This window comes from Hyaena hyaena, unplaced genomic scaffold (genome assembly GCF_003009895.1).
Source record: "Hyaena hyaena isolate Hyena2069 unplaced genomic scaffold, ASM300989v1 scaffold_35, whole genome shotgun sequence".
Classification (NCBI taxonomy): Eukaryota; Metazoa; Chordata; class Mammalia; order Carnivora; family Hyaenidae; genus Hyaena; species Hyaena hyaena.
The window spans coordinates 1,366,218-1,386,387 of record NW_024080667.1 but is presented as its reverse complement, the minus strand read 5'-3'; the positions used below and the strand labels follow the sequence as shown (position 1 = coordinate 1,386,387).

Below are 20,170 nucleotides of genomic sequence, written 5' to 3'. Positions count from 1 at the left end.
CCCTCTCTCTCTGACCCTCCCCTGCTCACGCTGTCTCTCTCTCTCTCTCTCCTAGAAATAAATAAAACATTTAAAAAAAAAAAAAAAGAAAAAGCCCGTGTCCTGTGGGCAGGCTGCCATGTCCCCCCAGAACTGCAGGTGGCTCGCCAGCCAGGCCAGAGAAGTCACCGCTTTGGGGGTGGATGGCACCTGGCTGCAGACGTTCCAGGAATCAAAAACAAAAACAAACAAAATCCAACCCAAGCTCTGGTTATTCTTTGGCCCCAAGGTCCTGGACAGGAGGCCCAGGGACAAGGGGAGAGCACCCCTCTGGTTCTCCTGCAGGTGAACGGTCAGCATGGTGTCCGGCAAAGGCTGCGGGCAAGGCCAAACACCGTTCAGCTAAGATTCTTCTGGTAATCATGAAAATTAACCCAGGATCACCTCACTGCCCAGGAAACTGTTCCTGCCCCTGATCTCCAGAGAGAGCTATAAATCTCCTTCCAAATTAGCATTTTCTGTGTGTGCACACCTGCAAAAAGCTAATTTGGGGGAAGTTGGGTGGGGGAGGGAAGGGGGAACCAGAGCCTCACCCAGAGCTGGCCTGGCCTGGCAGATAGGCAGCTGACTGCAGCATTTCCAGGCACGAGTTCAATCCCCTTTTTCAACTGGTCGGCAAGTAATGTACTTCTTTCCTCCTCCACCTCTGTCTTCCTCTTTTTTATAATCTCATGGCTACATGTAAATGTTCACAGGACCCTCTTGCCAAGGGGCAAGTGTTGTTTATTTGGCCATGGATGCTGCTTAATGGACCGCAAAAGGAGTGTGTGAACTTGTCACTGGATATTTCGGTTCCTTTTAACCCAGGAGCTGTCAGCACGGGGGTGGGTGGTGAAAGGTGGGTTCCAGAAGAAGGGAATAGCATCCTGACTCCACAGCCCTGGCCTGGCTCAGGCTACTCTGCCCTCCCCACCTGTCCTCACTGCATCTGCTGAGGTTTCTAGCAGCCCCTCTCCCCGCCTCCTTCCCAGTGGGCGCCCCTGAAGTCTTCAGGCTCCTGCTGAGTCCACTCGAAACAGGCATCAGGAGAGCCAGGAACACACAGCTCAGTGTGGGGAACAGTCTCGGGCTGGATGAGCAAGGGAGGATTTTGGCGCCAGCAGCTCTCATCTACTGTCAAAAAGGGCTCCCGGTGGGGGGTGAGAGATGTGAGGCTGGTGGAGCTGGGCGGATCAAGGCAAGACGTCCTGTCCTTCCCCTGCCCCCCCTCCCGGAACAACTGCTCTGGCCTCACCAGGAAGAAAGACATCTGGGAAATGAAGCTAGTGTTGTAAGGTGTACGGAGTCCTGTCTGTGCCACGGGGCTCACTAACTGTATTGCTTCTACTTCTTACTTTCCTACCATCTGCACAGAGAGCCATGTAGTTGCATCAGAGGGGCTATCAGGTCCAGGAAACAGATTTAGTGTAGAAGATCTTCACGTGGCAGGACATGGGCCAACAGGTGGATGCTACACTGAGATCGATTTGGGGCTCCATATAAAGGTGAGCGAATGCTGGAGACTGATCAAAAAATTGTAGTGGCTTCCTGGACGGAAGTGAGTTTCCAATCCCAGAAGGCAGTCAAGCGCAGGAGGAACACCTGCACTGGACATTAAGAGTCAATTTGTCGTCCTTGCCCCAAATTCTCCATGTTAACTACTTTCCCACAATCTGGAAGGAAGCAGCTGTATATACCAGGGACCCGGTCCACCATGATAGATGCCGCTGATTGGGCAGGGAGAGTCACCTGATCCAGGATCTGCCCAGCTATTGATTAGGCAGGGGCCAATCAGATTCTGCCGCCAGGGCATTGCCCAGACTGAAAGGCTACAGCAGGGGAGTGAAGCCCCCAAAGGCAGCTAGGCGGAGTCCTTGGGTGGGAAGAGGAGGGGGGTGGGATGGAGAGAGAGGGTGCCGCCCCAGGCTCCCAGCGTTCATGTCCAGACCCCACGTGGCCGGCCTTGGACTTCTTGAGGTGGCCCGTCATGCGCTTACAACAAGCCCTGCTTTGACTGGAGCCCCCTGGGGTAGGTGCCCTCTAACACCGGAAGCCCCGGAGCACCCTGGCGGGACCTGCAGTGGCGGGAGCAGACACTCCCTGCTGGATGCAGCTCAGCGACCGTCACTGGAACCTGGCATTCCTGAGGCTGCGAAGGGGATTCAAGCCCCAGGCCTTCCGCAAGGCCAACTCACATTCCCTCTGACTACGGGGCTCACGCACGGCCTGTGCTCCCCGTGGATCTCCCATCATCACTGCTCTCACCATATGCCACAGACAACAACGCTAAAAGCTCAGTCATTGCCAAGGCTCTCAAAGTCCCAACAGGCAGAAGGCTGCCCGCTGGGCATACACCCTCAGGAACACACACCCGATCCTTTGGGAAGATGCTTCTGCTACTGCCAATGCCAACCCCGTGCTTAATCAACATTTGCAACTCATTTGCGATGGCTTATTAATAAGGCAGTCGCTTTACTGATTAAGTACCTACTGTATACGAGGCTCTGCAGGGTGGGTTCCACCATCTCCATTAGAGGATGAGGAACCGGAGTCCCAGGAAGATAAAAGCAGCTTCCCACAATTCATTAGCCTCTGACAATCTGCTGCCAGGCACCTGCCCTCCAAAAATTCCTCCCTGACAAGACCTCACTCCGACCCCAAGGACTTTATCTCCCGCTGATCATCGATCCTGGATTTGTGCAGTGTGGGCCTCTCTCCCATGAGGCTGGCATCTCTCCAGCACCCATTCTGGTATAAAACTGATACAAATGATGTTTACTGAGTACCTGCTGTGTGCCAAGGACCATGCTAAACACTGTGCATTATTATGTCATCGCATTTAATCTCCACAAAACCTCTACCAGGGAGGGGCAGCATCCCCAACTTACAGATGAAGAAACAGAAGCTCCAGAGGGATTGAGAAGCTGGCTCAAAGTCCTCCCCTGTAGGCAGGATGCATACACAGGCAGTCTGGCTTTGCGGCCCCAAGTACTTGGGACGCGCCTGCAGTGTCCTCACATTCTGAGCCTTGGGTCCAGGTACGTATCTGCGGGGGTGGGGGGGGGACCCACCCTCCTCCAACGGGCAGACACCGAAGGAAACGTGGAAGCCGGACCCACACCCTAAACAGTGCCGGACACACAGGCAAGCTAACCTTCCCTTTTTCTAAATTCTTACCTTTCCGGGCTGTCACTCCCTGCCTTGCTGTGAGAAGGCAGCATCTGCCTACAGGGCACGGGTTCAGCCATCTCTAAGGAGAAGCAATCAGTGCTTTCCAGGGAGATGGCCAAGCCCCACATGCGGCCTGGAAAAATCGGACTCCCGATGGGAAGGCTGAGAGAAGCCAGACGCTGTCTGGAGCGGCCCAAGCACCAGCTGTTGCCACTGACCTCAGTGTGCTCGGCAGCGTCAGCGATGTGGCAGGAGGCTGGCAAAGGGAACATCACAACATGCACTTATGCAGGCACACTGGGGTGGGGGTGTGTGTGTGCTCAGATCGACTCCACCCTGCCCCCAGACTCAGGAAGCCAACAGATGCAGCTGCCCTCCCTACCTAAAGCCCATCTGGGACATGGTTGGCACAAGAGGTATAAACAGCGGGATGGAAGGGAGAAAGAGGTGGGGTCATGATTACGTATGACCAGGGGACTGGGAAGGAAGGAAGCTGAGAGGTGGCAATTGTCTAGCCGGTCCTGACAGAGAGGAGGAGGAAAAAGAAGAGGAAGAATGAATTCTTAAGTAGAACAGAGAACTGAGCTCCTCCACAGAGGTGTATGAGGGGGCCTGGCCCATAGTAGTTGCTCAAGGAAACCTGCAAAATCCTTAAGTGACAGGTCCACATCCAAGGCTTTCCTTTCAAACTCACGGCACTTGGTGACGGACACACACACACACACACACACACACACACACACACAACTGCGGAAGGCACCATCTCATACTTTGCAGGGGTCAGTTCCTGCATTGGCCACGGATGCACATCTCCCTGACCTTCCTTTGGCTAACGCCCCACTCTCAGCTGGTGCACTTCGCTGGGGGCTCACAACACCTAGCCCCGCTGATTCCAGAGAAGGGAGCACATCTGGGCTCAGCTAGTCAATGCATTCTCTGCCACTGGACCCGGTGATGGGTTCAGAGCCGTCATGTCATTAAAGCTAAACCCATGATAATCAGCCTCATGGGAAAATGAGGATTTTTCTGGAAATACTGGGAATGAAGGACTTTCTGCTCTGGAATCCTAGAAAGGTAAATGTTGCTTAGACTTGTTAGGGGTCATTTTTGCCACCAGAAAGGATAAAACCCCAACAGATGAGAGGAGAGTTGGGAGATGATATCATTTGGGCCTCTGGATACAGCTACGCCTGAAGGCAGACTCACCTCGGACCATCTCAGTTATGGGGGGCGGGGAGCTACCGATTTTTCCTTTCAGTGAGTCCGTTCTAGTTGTTTTTCTATCATTTGCATCTCAACTTGCCCTGCAACTACCTGACCTCGGGGCAGGTGGTGGGAAAGTAAGAGGGAATACAAACATACAAAGTTAGCCTTTTCAGGAAGCTTTTTGGGCAGTAAGCAGGGACGGCTCAGAGCCTCAGATGCTGCTCTGAATGACGATGAGCACGCCTCCGTACCTCACAGGGTGGATGGGAAAGTCGCTGAGCCCTCTTGCAAACTCTATTATCTTTAACATGCTGTGGTCAAGAGCAGCAGGAAACCCACAGCCCTGGGAGAGAACCCCCAGTCGGGGACTCCTGCACAGGCCTCGCCCACACCTGAGCCTCGGGCTGGAGTGTGCAGAGCTGCCCCACGATCCTCCTAGTTCATGAGGGGCCGGCCCAGCCCTGGGAGGCAGCCACAGGGAGCAGGGGTGGGGTCCCTAGACAGGAGGGCTGTGCCTTCCAAGGGACAAAGTCCCTCCGTTACCCCACACTTCAGACTCTGCTGTGCCACTACTGAGGATGGGTACAGGTGGCCCTGCAGTGTGCATGGCAGTGGGGACAGGAGTAATGGCTACTGCCAGCCGGACTCCAGCTGGACCTCGGGTTGAAGCCTCTTGTCTGCCTCCTGGCTCTGTGGCCCGGGACAAACTTCTTTACTTCCCTGTGCCTCAGTTATTTCACCTGTAAAATGGGGTGATTAACGTAAATCATTGATTTGGGTTGTTGAATGTAGGCAACCCTGCAAAAGCACGAGTCCCCGGATCAACCCCACCCCTACCCCATGATTTTCACCTATGTGTTCACAAGGGACGGCAGAGCTTACGGGGAGCGCTTCAGGTGATGCGGGGCACGGGGAGAAGCATGAGGCCCTCTAAGCACACAACTGCTCAGAACACTGGTTCATCTACCTGGCGAACCACAACTCTCTCTAAAGGACCCAGTGAACAGGACCAGTGAGTCAGCCCAGGAAGCAGAAGGCGGAGCTGGCTTGGGGACAGCACAGAGGCGGGGCTCTGGCCCAGAGGTCAGCAGGGCTGGCTGCAGACAGAAGGCCCCCGGTCACCTTGGGAGAGGAGGTTGCACGGGGACACGCGGCATTTTGGGGGAAGTCCCCGAAGCCTACTCCAGGAGCCTGGCGCAAAGAGAGGGAAGAGGAGCTGCAGGCCGTTTCAAACACCCCGGCGGGTGCCCAAACACACAACCAAACCAATTCTAGCCAGGTCCTAGCCAGCTCACGTGCCCACTTAACTACTACTTTGGCTTACGTCTGAAGACAGAGAAGCAATGAAAAGATTCAGCGATGCGATGGATTCTGACTTTCTTGAACCCAAACAGGGAAAGTTGTGGGGCCAAGTACAACAAGCTCAGGGTGCTCAGGCCCTGAGTTAGAACTGGAAAGTCCACAGACGCCCAATGCCACAGAGGAGTCGCCTGGGCTCCACTGGCCCTGCTAACACGGTGGGGGAGCAGAAAGGCATTTGAGGAAATGTTCAACGACATGGAAAAAACCCCCAGAGTTTTCAGTGTCTAATCCTCTGAAAACATCCTTGATTTTAGGCCAGTGGAGAGGACTGTGTTTTGGGCAATTCTGTGTTTTATCTGTAATTCTATCCCTTCTACTTAAGGGTTCTGACCCAGGCAGGTGCACCCCAAGTATTTGTGGGATAAATGAAGAAAAGAAAGGAACTTCAGGGGCTCTATATGCTCAATGATTCTTTTTTTTTTAATGTTTATTTTTGAGAGAGAGAGAGAGAGAGAGAGAGAGAGAGAGACAGAGTGTGAGTGGGGAAGGGGCAGAGTGAGAGGGAGACAGAATCGGAGGCAGCGCCAGGCTCCGAGCTGTCAGCACAGAGCCTGACGTGGGGCTCGAACTCACACACCGCGAGATCATGACCTGAGCTAAAGTGGAACAAACTAACTGACTGAGCCACCCGCGGGTCCCTCAATGATTCTGAGACTGAAACACAAATCATCCACTTGTTTACGGGGTAACACAAAGGACAAGGGCAAGTGAAAAAGCAAACGGACTCGTGATCTTATATCTCAGATCGAGTCTGAGAACGAAGTCCAGTGCAGGGTGCAGGGGGAGGCCACCCGCAAGGCACAACCCCAGCCACCTTCTTCACCTGTCCCATTCTTGACGTTCAGTCAACTCCAGAAGAAAAGAGGGACAGGTTTACTGACCCTCAAAACCCTGACAGTTACTGGTGGGGCCACAGGTGTTCCCCAGGTGTGCCCGACGTGCCAGGTGAGGCTCATCCAAAGGTGTGTCAATATGTGAGCAGGATTAGGTTTCTCGGAAGGTCCTTCCAGCTCAAACAGTCACGTGCACATGCTTCCTCCCACTTGGAGTATTTCCTGGAGCCCCGCTCTGTGCTCCAGGTGAACACACAGGGAGACAGATGTGTCGGTGCCTTATGGGCCCTGCCTCCTTGGAGGTTACAGTTAGGAGAGCCTGGGGTTAACACTCAAGAAAGGCTCACGCAGGCCCCGGCCACAGCTACCCTGTGCTCCAGTGACACTTGCCCACGGCAATGGAAGGACTAAGCACAGAGCGGGTGGAATGAACAAGAAAGGCTTTTGCAGAAGGGTCGGGGGCCCAGGTGGGGACGAGGTGGAAAATTTGGAAGTGATTGTGGGGCGGAGGTAACAGCAGAAAGCAGAAGGTGAGGGGTGGGAGGAGCCAGTTGGTCCTGGGACACCGAGGAGGAGCTCAGTAAGAGTCAGGAAAGAAGCTACAGATGTCTGTGGATCCTGGCCCCAAATCCAGGCCAGAGCAGGCGCTCGACACCTGCCTGGTGGGTGAAGCAGGAGCCTTGGCAGATCTGGGGAGAGCCTGAGGGAGGCCATCCTCAGGACCCCTCCCCTCCAGAGTGTGGGGGTAGAGCTTGTTTGGCTCAGCTTGTCAGCACCAGGCACCTAGTGAGAGGAGTATTTATCCAGTGAGTAATTAGGCAAAAAAAGGGGCAGATTTGATCTAGTAAAGGTGCTTGGCTGGAGTCCGACCCTCAGCTGTGGCCCAGAGACATGAATGAGCTGGGAGAGAACATAGCTAAAAGGCCAGTGAAGGTAGAGGGGTCAGAGACCAAGCAGATGACACCCTAGCTGCTGAGACTGCAGGGGTGGGGTCAGGGGAATCACTCACCGGATGTAGCAGCAGCAGCAGCTGAGGAGGGTCACGAAGCCACTGGGGTACAGAGAGGGTGACCAATGGTCCTGGGTGGCCCGGGGGCTGAGGGGTGTCCCAGGGTGTGGGACTCTCAGTCTGAGACCAGGAAAGTTCTGGCAGCCCAGAATGCGCTGGCCATCTGCAGCACAGGTCTGCCCTCACCAGCACCCCAGAGGGAAAAGACTGCTGGGGGGCCCAGCCACAGTTGTCAGGGGCCTCAGAGACTACGAGGCTTTTGCGGATGTGTGGGCTCAGGCAAAGCAACCACAGATCTGGGAGCTAAGCCCGGCTGATCCCATGAATCTCAGCTCCTGGGAAAGGGAAACGGAGGTTCAGAGCTGAGTGATCTGCAGAAGGAAGGTCCCACAGCGGGTAAGTCACAGGGCCAGTGTGACATTCTGGACTCCAGCTCCCTTGCTTTCTCTGCACGTTGGGAAGACGTGAAATACACAAGCGCTGTCTGTTAAGCAAGGCTGTGAGCTGTGTCAATTTCTTCAGAGCCACTGGATGGGGGGGGCAACGGGGAGGGGGCGGGGGTGTGCACCAGAGCCCTCACCCCCAAGAGGGGTTCTAGGGGCCCCAGGGAAATGGTCCCATCTGGCCTTCTGCTCTTCCGAGATTCTGGCCCAGGGTGAGCGGCGGCCACCACCTGGGACACGGGGAGACAGGGTGGGGATTGGGGTGCTGCTGGCTGCTACCCTGATGGCCTCTCCTAGGACATCCCCACTATGGCAGCCCCTTGGATGAGGCCAGGATCCCCAAAGGCCCTTGTGAAAGGCAGATGCATCATCTAGCTACAAACCCTGTAGTCCCTAGGTGTGGAAGGGGTTCAGTAGCTTTGGGCAGAGGGGGAGAGAACAGGCCAGGCTGCAGGGGGCAGGGAGAAGATGAGAGAGGGGATGCTGGGCAGCGGGGAGGGGGGTGGGGGTGGGAGGGATTTAAGCAGAAGGAGCTTCATAGAGTGGTGCTGCTCAGTGACGGCCCTTGTGCTGTATCTGCGTCGGCATGACCTTGGGGGCCTGGGGGATTATTACGACCCAGACTGCTGGGCCCACCCTGTTTCTGATTCTGCAGGTCTGGGGTGGGCTGAGTTCTCAGGGTAGGCTGATGTTGCTGGTCTTGGCACCCCATCTTGAGAACCACTGGCCTGGAGCACGTGGTTATGAGGGATGAGGGGAAGGGGAAGACACATGGGGGTGCTCACGGGTCACTGGGGGCTGGGGAGACCAGGGAAGTAAAGATTGAAGGGTGCTAGGAGGCCTTGGTCCTCACGCTTCGGAGAGGGTCAGAATCACAAGGCGGTTAGGGGACTTGCTTAAAAGGCAGATTTGTGGGCTCCTTCCCAGATACTTTTGACTGTCCAGGTCTGCTAGGGGGCCCAGGAACTTAAAACCCACAACAGGCTCTGAGTGAGTCTGATACAGACAGTCTAGGGGCCGTAAGGAGACGTGTGGGGCCTGAGTGGCACTGTAGAAAAACACATTTCGGGGGATGGGCCACCAAAATGTCTGGAGCCTCATATCCTGCCTCGAGGCCAGCCGCCACACCTAATACAGCAGCCACTAGCCACGTGGAGCCTTTTACAATTAAAAAGTGGAGGCACCTGGGTGGCTCAGTTGGTTAAGTGTCTGACTCTTGATTTCAGCTGAGGTCATGATCTCATGTTTCATGAGATCAAGTCCCGTATCAGGCTCTGCCCTGACAGCACAGAGCCTGATTGGGATTCTCCCTCTCCCTCTGTTCCTCCACTGCTTGCACCTTCTCTCTTTCTCTCTCTCAAAAATATTTTTTAAAAAATCAAAATTCAGTTCTTTTGTCATCCTAGCTACATTTTAGACCCAGTGGCTACCATATGGAACTGTACAGGTCTAGAACATTTCCATCTTTGCAGAAAATTCTATCAGAGAGCTCTGGCCTGGAGAGATCACAATGTGTCTGCCTCTGTTTCCCTTTCTATAAAAAGGGGTTTCTCCGCTATTTTTCCCAGGGTGCGAGAGGAAAGACGCCCCCAAGAGCGACGTTTCTACCCCACACTTAAAGAGCCTGTGCACCTGCTGGTGCACGGAGGAGGCGGTCCAGTTTGGCTGGGATGGTGTCCATATCTGCCCCAGAACCCAAGGTTGTTCTTCCTTCTGGTTGGCTGCTAGTGCTAGATTCCCCGCCCACCCCAGTGATGACAGTCCTTTGTAGTTAGAGCTTAGTCATCACGAATACGCTAAGGAAAACAAACTAATAAAAACCCCAGTAACCCTCCTTCAAGAAAAGTGATACCAAACAAAACCAACCAACCAAAAAAGGTATGCTCAACCCATCACAGTAGCAGAGGCATTAACAATAGACCGGATTTAATCCCAGAGAAAAGGCAACTGAATTTATTTCTTCCCCAGAGCTTCCCAGCACCCATGTAAGGTGGTCATGTTTTCAAGGAAGGAACTGAAAGAAAACGAGAGATAAAGCCCCAGGGCCAGGGGGGCTCCACCTGCGGTTCCCGGGCAGTGTGGGGCGGGGACGGAGGTCTGTTGGGAGTGCAGGCTCTGCAGGTGACAGAAGGCAGAGGCACAGACAGGAAGCAGAAGACGGCAACTCTGGGCTGCCAGGGGCTGGAGCGGCGGGTGGGGAGTTACTGCTCAGTGGATGCAGTCACAGTTTGGGATGACAGAAAAGCGCTGGAGGGGCGCCTGGGTGGCTCAGCTGGTTGAGCTTCTGACTTCAGCTCAGGTCATGATCTCATGGTTGGTGAGTTTGAGCCCCGCGTCAGGCTCTGTGCTGCCAGCACGGAGTCTGCTTTGGATCTTCTGTCCCCCTCTCTCTCTTCCCCTCCCCCGTTTGCTCTCTCTCTCTCAAAAACAGATAAAAAGCATTTTTAAAAAGTGCTGTAAAATGGGTAGTGGTGATAGTTGCACATACTGTGAATGTATTTAATGTCACTGACTGACTTGTACACCTAAAAATGGTTAAAATGGGCAATTTTATGTTATGGACACTTTACTGCCAAAAAAACCCCAAAAAACAAAACAAAAAAACAACCCTGAACTCCTCCACCCTAGACCTACTGAGTCAATCTTGGGGATGGGCCTCAGAATCTGCATTCGAGTCCACTGGCCCCGAGACTCCGATCTTTGCTGCTCCCCTACGCAGGGGAGGGTTACAAGCTGCACTTTCCCCTCCGCAGCACTCAGGCCCCTTGGCTTCGCACCCCATTTTGTAAGTCTTGAAAGTCCTATAGGATCTGAAGTGGTAGAAATTCCTCCCCATGGCCCATAGTTCTTCTCTGCACCATGGTCACGGTCAGAGAGGGCAAGGAAGCACACAGCACACACGTGCTCCAAGTAGGGCAGAGAGGGCAGGCACCTGGGCTGGGGAGGGAGGCTGGAAGAGCAGACCCCAGCAGCGGGCTTGCTACCGAGTCTAAAGAATCTGGATAGGGGCACCTGGGTGGCTCAGTCAGTTGGGCATTCAACATCGGCTCAGGTCACGATCTCACGGTTAGTGAGTTCAAGCCCCGTGTCGGGCTCTGTGCTGACAGCTCGGAGCCTGGAGAGCCTGCTTCAGATTCTGTGTCTCCCTCTCTCCCTGCCCCTCCCCCACTTGTACTCTGTCTTGCAAAAATAAATAAATGTTAAAAAAAATTTTTTTTTTTTTTTTAAATCTAGATGAACCACAGGCCAAGAGCACGGTCCCCCTCTGTCCACTCAGTGCCCTGTCCTGCGCTGGGCTCCTCCAAGGTGCTCAAGGGAGAAGGAACAGCTGAGTAGAAGGCACAGGCGTGCTGGTGATGGAGGAGGGGCACCTGAGCAAAGACAGAGTCTTACTCTGGTTGCTTTCTCACCCTTGGACAATCCTGGGGGCACACAAGACAGATAGGCAGGTGCCCCTTTCTAACAGATTTGGGGAATGCTGGGGGGGTGCCGGGAGGAGGTCCTGGACAGGGAGACGTAGCTAGGATGTCCATATACCCGCTGTCCACTTCAGGACACCCATAGGAGGGAAGAGCCTGCTGCCAGAGATGATGTCAGGATGCAGGGGTAAATCAGGGTACATGGGGGGCGCCTGGGTGGCTCAGTCGGTTAAGCGTCCGACTTTCGCTTAGGTCATGATCTCGCGGTTCGTGGGTTCGAGCCCCGCGTCGGGCTCTGTGCTGACTGCCAGCTCAGAGCCTGGAGCCTATTTCAGTCTGTGACTCCCTCTCTCTCTGACCCTCCCCTGCTCACGCTGTCTCTCTCTCTCTCCTAGACATAAATTAAAAACATTTAAAAAAAAAAATCAGGGTACACGGCCTCCTAATGGTCTCACTCTAAAATAAAACCAATCCCAGAAAGGCAAAGCGCAGAGAGGTTGTCAAAGTCTGGTCCAGGGAACCCCTGTATCACAATCACCCAGGGCACTGAATAAAGACGCAGATTCCCAGGCCCCCTCCCCAGAACCACAGGCAGAAGGGAGGTGGGGCCCGCCGTATCCTGGCAGGCACTTCAGACCACTGTGCTCCTCAGTCTGAAACCCCCTGTAATGAGTCAGGGGGAAAGAGGGAAGGAGGTCCGGAGAGAAAATTCCCAGCTTTGCCAAGATTTCATGTGTAGTTGAGGGTTTTCATATTTGGCCCTGGAAACCACATGACACCATAGAGTACGGTCCCTTCCTCACTCTGGGCCTCAGTTTCCTCACTTTGTAAGCAGTGGCTGACTCCATCCCTGCTGACCTTTCCCTCTCAGGACTCTGCCTGGGTTGGACCTCCTGCCACGGGACAGCTGGCTGCTCTGGATTCTCGCCGGGGCAGAGGGGCAGCGTCGTCTCCAGAGCTAATGGAGCGGCTCTGGGTCCCAGACACCCTCACGTCCAACTACCTCCGGCTGATTGGAAGCCAGTGTGTCAAAGATGTCAGCAAGGGCGTCCCATGACACCCAGCTGCGCAGCCTCTGCCTGGTGCCCCTCAGGGAATCGTCAGCTGATGAAGGAAAAACCACAGGGAGAAGCAATGGTCCTGGGCAGAAACTGTGGCATTTTTTAAAAAATAAAAAAATATTTTTAAGTGTTTTATTATTTTTTGAGAGGGGAGGGGCAGAGAGAGAGGGAGACACAGAACCCGAAGCAGGCTCCAGCTCTGAGCCATCAGCCCTGATCCCTATGTGGGGCTCAAACCCATAAACTGCGAGATCATGACCTGAGCCAAAGTCGGACGCTTAACCAGCTAAGCCACCCAGGCGCACCCACAGTGTCACCTTTGGATGGGGAGGATGCCGGGCTGCCTTACAGGGGTAGGAGAAAACCAAAAGGAATACAAGTAACAAGCACTTGGCTCCTGGGTGGCCCTGGGCAAATGCTTCTTCATCGTTAAAAGAACCTTCCCCAAACCAGAAGTACACACTCTTCCCTGCCTGGGTACAGGGGACTTCAAAGTTACCAGGACACCGGTGAGGCAGAGCCGTGCAGTCCGGGAAGAAAGCGCACAGGAACTGGCAGCTGTTGTTTTCACGGCTCTCCAGGGCCCCAGGGAGAGCTTTCTAAAGCTTCTGTACAATTAAAAGGTACTGAACTCACTCAATGCCGGTGATAAAGTTACCACCCAAACTAGCTGGGAGCCTGAGCCAGCCTCCAAATCCGGGCAGCAACAACAGATGAGGCTGGCGGCACCTGCAGGTAAGGCTACCAGGTGGGGGGGTGTTCCCCGCAGCGGTCCCCAAAGCCCGGCACACTGGGAGGGTCATCATCACTGAACCTTCCAGCGCCCCTCTTCCTTGGCCCATGCTTAGCATCCCCTGGCTCAGAGCCCAGGACTCACCCGCCTGTCATACCTTTCTGGCTGTTAATTTCTTCCAAATCCGGGGCTGCTGCAACACCTTTGGGGCCAATGCCACCTGTCAGGGGCTCTGAGGAATGGCCACAACCAGTGTCCTCCACCTGGCTTCTCTTGAAGGGATCCCAACAGCAGACAAGAGAAAGCATGAAGTCCCCACCTTCATGGTGGCTGCCCCAAGGGGCACGGAAGGAGTGATCCTTTAGAACAGGAGTCATTCCTGACTTTTCCCCTCCCGGACCGGCACTCATTGGGCACATGGAGTGTGAAATGCATTTACAGAGAGTAAATTCATAAAAAATAACTCCACACACAGGCACGCACACGCACACACACCTTGTAAACACAGCTTGCCGTCCTCTCTGGAGTGTTTACAGACCTTAGTGACTCACAGCAAACACGGCATCCCCACGGCGGCTGCTTGGCCGGCTTTAATGATATGTTGGCTCTGCTTATCTGCTGGGGCTCAAATCTGTGTAAACACCTATGTATCTGATTTTCCACTTCTGTCAACGGCTGTCAGATGGGTGGGAGGGGCTAGGGTTCCGGCTCATGTTTGCTGTTTTCCTTGAACCACGCACTCGGTGACTCTTGAAATGATTCAAAGGGGAGTCAACTCATCTTTCAGAATGGCTGGAGGGTTCTGGTATATCCTCCAGTTAATTCAACTGGAGTCTACAAAGGACACAAAGCATGCGTAACGACTATTATGGAAATTTCCAACTCCTTAGAAGGACAAATAAAGCAAGCTACCTGTCCTCTGGAATCACCCCATCTCATCAAATCCCAATATCTCAAACTTCAAAACACTTATAAAGTTTGCACACACCTACACACTCAATCGATTTCTTTGGCCTCTGGATAAATGGGACTCCTCCTCCCTCCTGTGGCATCGGGCTCCATGAGCACAAAAGATGCCAACCACACAGATTCCTGTCCAACAGCTCTGAAGTGGGCAATGTGATCCCATTTTATGGAAGGGTAAACTGAGGGTTGGGATCTTTAATTTGCTTGGCGACCCACGGCTAGTAAGCAGAAGAGCTGACAAATCAAACCAGGGTGTGTCTGATTCCAAAGCTGGCACCCTATACTCGGTGTCCCGGCAGAAGGAAAGCGCAATCCGTCCCACTGAGCCATCACCCGGGGTGAGGGTGCTGCAGGGGAACCAATCGGAACAGTTTTCAGGAGCAGCGACTCCCACCCCCAAGCCTCAGCAGTCTCTGTCCCACTCAGGTCACCAAGGATGCCCGCACTAAACCTTTGTGGTCCCAGTGGCTGGCTTTCTACGAGAATGCCCTGTTCCAAGGTAGAGATTTAATCTCACCTCTAACCCAGCAGAAATCCTTTACAGAAGGGATAACACCAGACCAACCGATTGCTAGCATTGCTAAAGGCACAAAGATAAGCAAATGCTTGAGTTGCTTAAAGCAAGGAAAGTCAAGGAGAGGACAACCCCCGCCCCCTGTTTTTAAAGATAAAAATTTAAAGAGAAAACAGGACCTGAAACTTAATGTGGGTCTCCGTCTTAAAGATCAACACGAGGTCTTTCAACACTGCTTTGAGGTCCTCAGCCTGGGACCCGCCCATCAAATCCTGGCTGTGACACCTACCAGCTGTGTGATCTCACCTACCAGCTGTGTGATCTTGGGCAAGTTACTCGACTTTCCTGAGCACCAGTCTCCGCGCCTGTGGACGGGACTAGCCATTGCACCTCCCCGCCAGGGCCCCTGGAGGACTGATTAAGACAAAGCATCCCATGTGGTTAGTACCGTAACTGGCCCCCAGGAGGGTACAGGACAGCAACGGGGGCCAGTCCACAGACCCACAAGGGCCTGGCGCCCTAGCGAGAGGGTCGGGGGGAGGGTTATGTGAGGGGGAGGGGCAAGAGGCGATGAGAATGCCAATGACTAATAAAAAAGGCAGAGGCTGGCATCTATTAGGTCCTGTGGCTTTTGAAAGCTGGGGTTCAGAGAAAAGTTGAAGGAGGCAATGGCATCTGAACTGGGCCTCCAAGTCTGGGGAGCCTTCAGATGTGGACAGATATGGTGTCCCGTCTCCAAAGATACCAACTTACCAACGACGTTTAAACAATGAGTTGGTGGTACCTTTAGCTGACAGGCAAACACTCTCTTGCCATAGGGACTCGGCTCACTTCCTTCTCAGACCGCGCCGCCCCGCCACCCCAGTACTTCCCAGCACCCGCTCCCATCATGCTAGCCCCTCACCTGGCTTTATTTTCCTGACACATCCCATGTGCCCGCGCCTGCTGGAAGTCTCCTCCCACAGACAGAAGCTCGCAGAAGCAGGGGCTGCAGGTGCCTGGTTGGCTATACTGTATCCCCAGCAGCGACAACAGTGTCTGGCGGCCGCAGTTGCTCAAGAAATGTGATTGAATGAACGCACAACCGAAGATGGAAGAAGATGGAAGAATTCGCATCACAGCCTAAGCTTTCAGGAAGCACGTGCTTTACTCTGGGAGGGGGGAGGAGTCCGGATGACCTCTCCCCAGGTGGAGTCAGTCCCATGGCGCGCAACAGGGAAACTGAGTTAATGAGTTTTTCAAGGTCACACAGATTTAAGGCGGAACCATGTGCAGCACGTGCATCATGCTAGTGATGTCTAATTTCGGACTCTCCTGCTCCAGTCCTTAGCCTGCGCTGGCCCCACGCTGGAGGCCAGAGCTGTCACCAGCACAGAGCCTGTCCCCCTGCTGATCTCAGGACACCTTCCATGAGCAATGTCAAGGTGTACAGGCTTCCATCCTGCCCAGCGAGCATCCCCTCTCCCTTACCCCTCCCCCCCACCTCTGAAAGTGCCAGCTCCCAGACTCTGTCATCCCACAGAGCAACTTCAACTGAGTGGCTGGGGACCGATGTGCTGAGGTCCTGGGGCGAGTCACCTCACAGCTTGGCCAAAATGTTTATTTCAACAATAATCCCAGCTTGCGGTTCCAAGCCAGAAGAGCTCTCGTTGGCTTCCCAGAGGAAACCCCCTAACAACAGCCAATGGTTTGAGGATCCATGTCCAGCCTCAACGCCCAGCCAGCACAGAAGTTCTCAGAAACTGCATGTGGTCTTTAAGAACCAGAGACCAAAAGAGGGTGAAGGGGTGCGGTGGTGGAGTAGAGAGAACTCAAAAATTTCTGGTGTAGCTGCTGCTTGACCGTGTTTCATGCTAGTGATGCCTTCTGTAAATCAGGAGATTGCCACTGCTCTCTGTCCTAAAGGGTCACCACAAGGGCCATTAGAACAACCCCTCCCCCCAGGGCCTTGGAGACAGGCATTTCTCAGCTACGCCATGTCATTAGGATATTGTTATTATGAATACACAAATGGAGTCTATGTAGACACAAAGTAAACAGTTCTATCTCCACCCAGCCAGGTCCTATATTTTTACATAATAGCAACCACGCCTCCCACCTCCCCCCAGCACAACAGTCAGCCTCGGATCACTGAGGTATTTTACAGACAAATCTCATCTTGGCACAGCTCAGGAGGGTGGAGATGGAACACACAGCATCACAACCGAATGGGAAACTGAGTCAATGGGGGCACGGACAGGTGCCCCACAAGTGAAAATGACAACTAACCTTTATCATGCATCAACTATGAACGAGGCAAGGTGCTTTGCCGACGCTGGTTTTCGATTCCTCAAAATGTTAGTTGACACTAGTATTATCCGCCACTTTTCAAACGGGTAGACGGAATCTCAAAAAGATGAAACAACTTGCCCAAGCGCTCCTATTTGCTTATTCTTTGCACCGATACCCTGTTTTATACCAAGCTGTCCTGGACTCTTAACTGCTCTGTGTAACTGGGGAGGAGGTGGGCTGTCTCCAGCAAGCCCAGCCCCAAGGCCAAGGGTCCAGCGATTCAAGCTACTTCCAGGGCTCGGTGTCCCTTTTCTAGGCCCTTGGTGACCCAAGACTTCAGTGGCTCCAGGACACCAGTGACAGCTCAGCTGTGACAGCTCAGCTAATCACAGTCGGCTCCTGTGGCTACAACTGTGATACTCGGGATTCCGTCTCCCTGGGAGACCAATACAGGCAGCCTGGAATTAGGGGGCCTTGCTGCTGGCTTTTTCTCATAGGAAAGAAATAATTATTAGGTAAATAAGCCTGGTGTTTCCCAGCTGGTTAAGCTTGCTGTCTGGGAGAGGCATTCTGGTGTCGACTGACAGAGAAAATTTGAAATCGTGGCACCTTGGGCAAGTTGCTGAAACTCTGGCATTTTCTCTCCTTATCTTCACGGAGATAACACAGCCTGGCTCCTAGGGCTGTGATAAAATTTTACGGAGACACTGCATGCAGATTACTGGAACACAACAGGTATTCAAGAAATAATGAATAATCATGTGGTACTCCCTCCACCCCGTTTTTCCTGGAAAAGGTATTCGAACTTCAACCTGATGATGACAGAACACTTCTAGGAAGCCCTTCATCTTCCATCTACATTTCTTACTACTCTGGAGTCAAGGGGATACAGGGATTCCCGTGGGAACCGCCCCCCCCAAGACATAACTTGCGGGGGGGGGGGGGGGACAGCTGAGACAGGAACAGAAAGGAGCCGGTGCATCTACTCAGAACATTTTAACATTAAAACGCGGTTCTCACTTCGGTCAGATTAGCCTCTGCTACGCAATGAGGCCATTTCAGTTGTGTCTGCATCGCCCCGATTTCTTTCTGCATCAGTCCTTCAAATGTAAGAGAAATCTCTGCGCTCCTAGCAAACGCGAGTCATCACTTTCCCCTCCGAGGGGCAGCGGTAGAGCAGGGCTCTCCTGACACTTTACGGGGCTCCCAGGTGGGTTACAGGCGCGGCCGGAGAGGGGCTGCCCCAACTTCGTGCGGGGCTGCCCCCTTTCCCACGCTTCCCGTGAAAGTCGCGGGTCGCGCCCGGAGCACCGTCTCCAGGTGCCCCGGGATCTCGCAACTCCGGCAGGCGTGGCCTTGACCTCCCTCTGCAGCTCTCCCGGGGGCTCGGCCGGAAAGCTGCGACCCCCGAAACCCCCACCCCCATGCTGAAGAACTAACCCCACGTCCCGCGCGTCTCCCCGGACACCCCTCCCCGCGCTGGGGGCGCGGCGCGCGGCGAGAACTTTGCTACCGGCGAGCGGCGATCCCGGCCCGGAGCGCCCCCGCGCGCCCGGCCCCGGAGGCTCCCCGGCGGCTCCCCGGGCCCGCGGCCGCGCCGCCCTCCCCGCCCCGCGCGCACCTACCCGGCTGGCTGCAGTCTCCATCCGCTCGAACGGAGGGCGCCCCGGCGCGGGGCCGCTCGGTCGGGCCCGCAGCGTCCGCACCCGACTCGCAAGCTGCGCGCCCCGGGGGGCGAGCCGGCCCGGCCCCCGCCCCGCAGGAAGGCGCCGGCTCGCCCTGCGCCGCCAGCTGGCGGACGCGCTCCCAGGTGCCCGAGTCGGCCGCCCGCATGCCGCGTGCCCGGCGGGGGCGCTGCCGCGGCGGCGCGGGGGGCTCCGACGGCGGGCGCCGGGCTCACAGCCTCCGAGGCCGCCGCCGCATCGGGGCGCCGCCGAGCGCCGTCCCCGCCGGCCGCCCGCCGCCCCTGCGCGCGCCGGACCCGGGCTCTCCGTCCCGCCGCCGCCGCCGGGCAGTCCGCGGCCGCCGCACGCGAGGAATTCGGCCGCCGGCCTCTCACGTGGGAACGGCTCTCACTCCTGCGGCTCCTCCTCCCGCTCCTTCCGGGCTGGCGAGGCCGCTGGCCCCGCCCCGGCCCCGCCCCGGCCCCGCCTCCGGCCCCGCCTCCGGCCCCGCCCCGCCCCGGCTCCGGCCCCGCCCCCGCCCCCGCCCCCGGGCCCTCGGCGGCGCCGGGACTCGCCCGGCGGCCTCGGGGCGCGCTTCGTGGCCCCGTTCCCGGGACGCTCGGCGCAGCCCCAACATGGTCATTTCTGGAGAGACTGCGGGACAGCCAGCGGCGCTGGGGTCGGAAAGGGACAGGCCTGAACCAAGATAGCTCTGAAAGCCCAGAGTGAGTGCATCTGGGGGACCGCTGCCTGGTACCCCAGTTTGCAGATGCCTCCAGTCTTCTGACACCCTTGTGACAGCCTTGCTGAAGAGCTGAAGTCCCAATAACTGACCAGGAGAGGGCAGAACGAGGGGACAGGGGAAGGGGTGGTAGCCCTGGGACATTTCCTACACTCCCCTGTACGGTGTGACCAGGTGTTAAGTGAACGTAATACTGAATGCATTCACCATGCCAGGGGTTGGTGACCCGGAGGGCGGTGGGGGAGGGGGAAACCGAAATGGTCCATACCCATGAGCAGACTGTGATCTGGGGGGCGGGGGGAGCCCTATGTCTGCATCTCACTTCCCTGAGCCCCAGTTTCCCCATCTCTAAAATGTAGCATCATTAATTCCCACCCTGTCCACCGTGCCAAGTGCTTCTGAACGCCCCTCTGCTACAGCCACGGGGCAGGTGAGGTGATTCCCAGGACCCCGGGAGTGGGGGTGGGGTTGCAGTTACTCAGCCAGCCAAGCCCGTAGGAGGTGGCACCTTGGGTCTGCAACCTAAACCTGCCTGCTGGAGGGAGTGCTCCAGAGGCTGGCAGTGCTTGCTGTTAAATGAGTTTGCAGCTCCTCCGAGCCCCCTTTGATCTGGGGATTATGATGCTCTTTAGAAGGACTAATTATCTCCCCGCAGCCCCAGGAAGCAGGTCCTGTTTCCCCCTATTGTACACATGGGGAGCTGAGGCAACATAGCCAGGCGAGAACTCACACACTCTCAGTGACGTCCCCAGCCCCCC

The 20,170-nt window shown here is 55.3% G+C and overlaps 1 protein-coding gene across 2 annotated transcripts in view; it reads right to left on the bottom strand.

Moving 5' to 3' along the window:
• The window catches only part of KAZN (kazrin, periplakin interacting protein), a 1,074,891-nt gene that overhangs the window by 134,430 nt on the left and 920,291 nt on the right, over nt 1–20,170 (bottom strand). The window contains exon 1 of one of the 2 annotated variants that reach the window (XM_039228972.1): nt 18,632–18,952. The exons of the other annotated variant lie outside the window; for it this stretch is intronic. Coding sequence (XP_039084903.1) covers nt 18,632–18,839 — 208 coding nt within the window. The 5' untranslated portion in view covers nt 18,840–18,952. Of the gene's footprint in view, nt 1–18,631; nt 18,953–20,170 lie in introns of those variants that run through there. 2 annotated transcript variants of the gene reach the window in all.